At 43.9% G+C, this 6,310-nt stretch overlaps 1 protein-coding gene across 1 annotated transcript in view; it reads left to right on the forward strand.

Annotated features, from left to right (window-relative positions):
- Positions 1 to 4,965: 4,965 nt before the first annotated feature.
- The window catches only part of gnav1 (guanine nucleotide binding protein (G protein) alpha v1), a 91,199-nt gene continuing 89,854 nt past the window's right edge, over positions 4,966 to 6,310 (forward strand). Inside the window, exon 1 of the mRNA XM_060911470.1 lies at positions 4,966 to 5,620. Within this exon, the coding sequence (XP_060767453.1) occupies positions 5,491 to 5,620 (130 nt within the window). The 5' untranslated portion in view covers positions 4,966 to 5,490. The remainder of the gene's footprint in view (positions 5,621 to 6,310) is intronic.

Raw genomic sequence — 6,310 nt, forward strand, 5'->3', positions numbered from 1 at the left:
CTCATCTCATCTCATTATCTCTAGCCGCTTTATCCTTCTACAGGGTCGCAGGCAAGCTGGAGCCTATCCCAGCTGACTATGGGCGAAAGGCGGGGTACACCCTGGACAAGTCGCCAGGTCATCACAGGGCTGACACATAGACACAGACAACCATTCACACTCACATTTACACCTACGGTCAATTTAGAGTCACCAGTTAACCTAACCTGCATGTCTTTGGACTGTGGGGGAAACCGGAGCACCCGGAGGAAACCCACGCGGACACGGGGAGAACATGCAAACTCCACACAGAAAGGCCCTCGCCAGCCCCGGGGCTCGAACCCAGGACCTTCTTGCTGTGAGGCGACAGCGCTAACCACTACACCACCGTGCCGCCCTTGGGACAAAGTACAAATTGTAAATAAAAACGGAATGCAATAATTTACAAATCTCAAAAACTGATATTGTATTCACAATAGAACATAGACAACATATCAAATGTCGAAAGTGAGACATTTTGAAATTTCATGCCAAATACTGGCTCATTTGAAATTTCATGACAGCAACACATCTCAAAAAAGTTGGGACAGGGGCAATAAGAGGCTGGAAAAGTTAAAGGTACAAAAAAGGAACAGCTGGAGGACCAAATTGCAACTCATTAGCTCAACTGGCAATAGGTCATTAACATGACTGGGTATAAAAAGAGCATCTTGGAGTGGCAGCGGCTCTCAGAAGTAAAGATGGGAAGAGGATCACCAATCCCCCTAATTCTGCGCCGACAAATAGTGGAGCAATATCAGAAAAGGAGTTCGACAGTGTAAAATTGCAAAGAGTTTGAACATATCATCATCTACAGTGCATAATATCATCAAAAGATTCAGAGAATCTGGAAGAATCTCTGTGCGTAAGGGTCAAGGCCGGAAAACCATACTGGGTGCCCGTGATCTTCGGGCCCTTAGACGGCACTGCATCACATACAGGCATGCTTCTGTATTGGAAATCACAAAATGGGCTCAGGAATATTTCCAGAGAACATTATCTGTGAACACAATTCACCGTGCCATCTGCCGTTGCCAGCTAAAACTCTATAGTTCAAAGAAGCCGCCGTATCTAAACATGATCCAGAAGCGCAGACGTCTTCTCTGGGCCAAGGCTCATTTAAAATGGACTGTGGCAAAGTGGAAAACTGTTCTGTGGTCAGACGAATCAAAATTTGAAGTTCTTTATGGAAATCAAGGACGCCGTGTCATTCGGACTAAAGAGGAGAAGGACGACCCCAGTTGTTATCAGCGCTCAGTTCAGAAGCCTGCATCTCTGATGGTATGGGGTTGCATTAGTGCGTGTGGCATGGGCAGCTTACACATCTGGAAAGACACCACCAATGCTGAAAGGTATATCCAGGTTCTAGAGCAACATATGCTCCCATCCAGACGACGTCTCTTTCAGGGAAGACCTTGCATTTTCCAACATGACAATGCCAAACCACATACTGCATCAATTACAGCATCATGGCTGCGTAGAAGAAGGGTCCGGGTACTGAACTGGCCAGCCTGCAGTCCAGATCTTTCACCCATAGAAAACATTTGGCGCATCATAAAACGGAAGATGCGATAAAAAAGACCTAAGACAGTTGAGCAACTAGAATCCTACATTAGACCAGAATGGGTTAACATTCCTATCCCTAAACTTGAGCAACTTGTCTCCTCAGTCCCCAGACGTTTACAGACTGTTGTAAAGAGAAAAGGGGATGTCTCACAGTGGGAAACATGGCCTTGTCCCAACTTTTTTGAGATGTGTTGTTGTCATGAAATTTAAAATCACCTAGTTTTTCTCTTTAAATGATACATTTTCTCAGTTTAAACATTTGATATGTCATCTATGTTCTATTCTGAATAAAATATGGAATTTTGAAACTTCCACATCATTGCATTCCGTTTTTATTTACAATTTGTACTTTGTCCCAACTTTTTTGGAATTGGGGTTGTAGTTTCAAGAGTTCAACATGCTCACCCAAGTATTGGTACGAAATTTTAACACCCATTTGATTCTTTGGTTTGGATTCCTGTTTACACCGTATTAGAGACACACCACTGAACTGTTTAACACATTTTAAGCATAACCTCCCCGCATTATCACTTTCTCACCCTGTCTTACTGGAGTTAATTTTTACTTTAGAAATATGTTTTTATTCAGTAGCAAATGTCACAAAGACTTGGCTCATTTAAAATCACAATCATGGACAAAATAACCAGGTAACATGCAGACGGGGCTCAACCTCTGGCTTAATGTTTCAGCTGCATGGAGAAACTGAGCAGCAGCTTTGACAATGATTGATTTATTTTTTACAGAATAACACAGTTTACTTTTTATCCACTTATAGCTACAGTTACTGTTGTGGAACATCCATGAAACAAGTTAGTCCCTGTTCTCGTGCTTGTTTTTCTTGCTCTTGACTGAGTGAATGACCATCAAAACACAGCTTGCCATGTTACAGAGAACCTGCAATATTTAGCGTTCATGGTGCTGTCTCAGAAAAAGATTCCCTTTTGAGTCTGGTTCATCTTGAGATTTCTTCCTTGGGTTCTCAGGTAGGGTTTCCTCACCACTCTGGTTTGTTCATTATGGATCAACATATAAATGTACAGTACCTGTTCAAAGTTTGGACACTTTCTACTTCAGTGTTTTTTCTTTATTTTTATTCATTAAAAATCACTTCATGTCCTAAAGTAATGATGGTGTCATTTCTCTTTATGTAGTTGAGCGGTTCTTGACAATATGGATTACTACAGTTGTGTGTTGTGCTATTTACTGTATTTTTGTTATTTACGGTTTGATCTCAAATGCATTAAGAAGGAAAGAAACTCGTCCACTAATTAACTTTTGACGAGGCACATCTGTTAATTGAAAAGCGTTCCAGGTGACTGCGTCATTGACCTCTTGCAGTCACGTGACCGGAATGTAAACAGCCGCCATCTTGTCGGTAAAAAACACCGCTGAATACTGCTGCACTCGTGTACAAAATGGATCAATTTCAACCGACGGACTACACGGCTCATTTTTCTAATGAACAGATAACTAGATGTCTAAAATAAACGACCTACAGATTAGTGACCTTTATCGATTACTGGACATAGTTTTCACGACCGTGTCAGTGGATATTGAATTGCCAGAGGTGGAATACCCAGATGTGTATAATTACCTCATTAACTTTCCCTCGCTGTTCAGTGGTGAAGCACTGCGTGCTTATAAATCTCTGCACAGTTATCTTTACAGAAATTCAGGATTTGTCAGCCCCCCTCAGATGTGGCATCTTGTAAACAAGAAAATAACAATCCTCACTGGACGGGTAAGTCACTTAAGTATTGAGACCCCGCTGGTCTCGCTATCTCGTCCGGAATGTTGTGCATGCGATGGAAATCGCTACAAACCGTCATTTTCTGCTGGAAACCAATGTCCAGTAAGTCCGTACGGTTGTAGTGGATATTGAAGTCCGGTACAGACGAACAACACGCAAAAATACACACAAAAAACGTGCATAGGTAGGGAGAGCTTGTAGTCTATCACTATTACTGTATATATGGTATACCTGGTAGCAGTAATCCATTTTGCACGCCTGTCAGGGTCCCGTGGCAGCCTACTGTCAAGTGTATGTGAGCATCATGGGTTTCCCACACTTGAAAGGGAAGGACTCGGACACAGGATTCCACTCGTCTTATGTTTTATTGATTTTCAGTGGAGTTGATGTTGTAGTAGAATTGTATATAGTAGGGTTTTCCAGAAGAAAAGGTAGAAGTAGAAGGCGGAAATATGGTGTTTGACCGACAAGGTGGTGTCTGTTTACAATCTGGATCGGATGTGACGTCACATGCAAGTGCTCCATAGCGTGCAAAGCGTCAACGGTAAACGCTGGATGCTTTGACGAATCTATAATGTGAAATATTTTAACACTTTGTTTACCACATAATTCCATTTATTTTTTCGCAGTCCGGTTTCCATTAAATTGTGTGCTCTGATTGGCTTGCGAGTGGTCCGGAATCCTACGATCTGGACCCCGGTTATGGACCTTTGGCGACTCGCTTGTTCACAACAACAACGAACATGATAGCAATTTTTTGTCAACATTTACTTTCGCATTTCTCAGTGTAATAGTGTTAATTTTACAGCATGGATAGCGATGATGACAGTGTTCACAGCGAAAGTGAGTTTTACCACCCTGATGAAAACGAAATAAAGGAAAACATTTCAAGAGAAAGTCGAAAACGAGCTTGTAGCAGGTTTGTTCTAAATATGGTTTCCCTTTCGGGCTCTCATTTTCAGTTAGAATTTGGGAAAGAAAAAAAAATATTATTTACCAGCTTAAGGTCGGTGGTCTGTATTGTGAAATACCGTGACCTAGGCCCAGGCCTCGGTCAGTATTTTCAAGACCTCGGTCACGGTATTTCACGATACGGACTGACCTTCAGCTGGTAAATAATAGTGTGTGTAGATGCTATTTTAGAGTTTTGATGTCTTCAATATTCCACAGTGTAGAGAATACAAAATACAGAAATATATAATGAATGAGTAGAGTAGGGGTGTACAAACTTTTGACTAGTACTGTATATTTGGATTTCTCTAAAGCTGCTTTTCCAAAAATAAATAAATAGTTGTTTTAAACGAGCTTTCTAATATATTTTCTGCAGCTCTGCACTAGTTTGTAATGTGTCTGAGGGAAAGAGGGGTCCGTTGTCCAAAATCCCTGTGAATTTCGACATCAAAACTTTATTTTCTGAGGAGAAATATTTAAAATTTGTATTTAATTGCTTGTTAAAAGCGACTCCATGTATAAAAGTGCCGTTTAAGCGATTTTTAAGGGCCATTAAACTGTTTTCCTTCCGATCCTCTGACTGACGCTAAGCTAATCAAGAAGCGCCTGAGAACGAACAACGCGCGCGCACTGCTCAGGTGACAGGAGTCTCCGTGCGTGACGTCACTTCCGGCCGAAACCTGAGCTTTCCATACATAGAAACAAATTCCCCCGTGATTCGTTAAAGGCGAGAAGAAAGCGGAGGGTTTTGTGTGTAAAACAGCGTGGCGGAGGAGCGTGCAGGCGTTCAGGACAAAGAAAACAGTGGAGTCACCGAGCCGGGAAGTGAATTTAAAACTTTCTGTGGTGGTGTTTTTTTCCCTTCATGTTTTCGGTTGACGGGGCTGCGCTGCGCTGCGCTGAGGGGAGAAATAATTAGCGTCAGAACGTCAGTTTGAAGTCGAATCCGTGACCCCGAGGTAAAGGGAGAGTGAAGCAGTGAGAATCGTGTTTTTGTGCTTTAACGGTTTAAAGTTTACCGCTGGGGAAGTCCTGACTGAGGCGCGCGCGCGACCTGAGGGAACTTTTAGAAGAGCGTGAGAGCGCGCGCGCGATGCGTGTGAGAGGAGCGGTGTGATGAGGAGCAGCAGGGAGAGAGAGGGAGAGAGTGAGTGTGAGAGGGAGTGAGTGTGTGTGTGAGAGAGAGATGTGTGTAAGGCGCGGATATGGGTCTGTGTTTGGGCTCCGAGGTCACGGAGGAAGGCAAGAAGGCGAAACTGCACAGCGCCGAGATCGACCGCGAGCTGTACGAGCACGCGCGCAGAGAGATGAACGTGGTGAAGGTCCTGCTGCTCGGTGAGAGAGAGAGAGAGAGAGAGAGAGAGTGTGTGAGTGAGTGAGTGAGAGAGAGAGAGAGTGTGTGTGAGTGAGTGAGAGAGAGAGAGTGTGTGTGAGTGAGTGAGAGAGAGTGTGTGTGAGTGAGTGAGAGAGAGAGAGTGTGTGTGTGTGAGTGAGAGAGAGAGAGTGTGTGTGAGTGAGTGAGTGAGAGAGAGAGAGAGTGTGTGTGTGAGTGAGTGAGAGAGAGAGTGTGTGTGAGTGAGTGAGAGAGAGAGAGTGTGTGAGTGAGAGAGAGAGAGAGAGAGAGAGAGAGTGTGTGAGTGAGAGAGAGAGAGAGAGTGTGTGAGTGAGAGAGAGAGAGAGAGTGTGTGAGTGAGAGAGAGAGTGTGTGAGTGAGAGAGAGAGTGTGTGAGTGAGAGAGAGAGTGTGTGAGTGAGAGAGAGAGTGTGTGAGTGAGAGAGAGAGTGTGTGAGTGAGAGAGAGAGTGTGTGAGTGAGAGAGAGAGTGTGTGAGTGAGAGAGAGAGTGTGTGAGTGAGAGAGAGAGTGTGTGAGTGAGAGAGAGAGTGTGTGAGTGAGAGAGAGAGTGTGTGAGTGAGAGAGAGAGTGTGTGAGTGAGAGAGAGAGTGTGTGAGTGAGAGAGAGAGTGTGTGAGTGAGAGAGAGAGTGTGTGAGTGAGAGAGAGAGTGTGTGAGTGAGAGAGAGAGTGT

The sequence above is a fragment of the Neoarius graeffei genome, chromosome 27 (assembly GCF_027579695.1).
Source record: "Neoarius graeffei isolate fNeoGra1 chromosome 27, fNeoGra1.pri, whole genome shotgun sequence".
Taxonomy (NCBI): domain Eukaryota; kingdom Metazoa; phylum Chordata; class Actinopteri; order Siluriformes; family Ariidae; genus Neoarius; species Neoarius graeffei.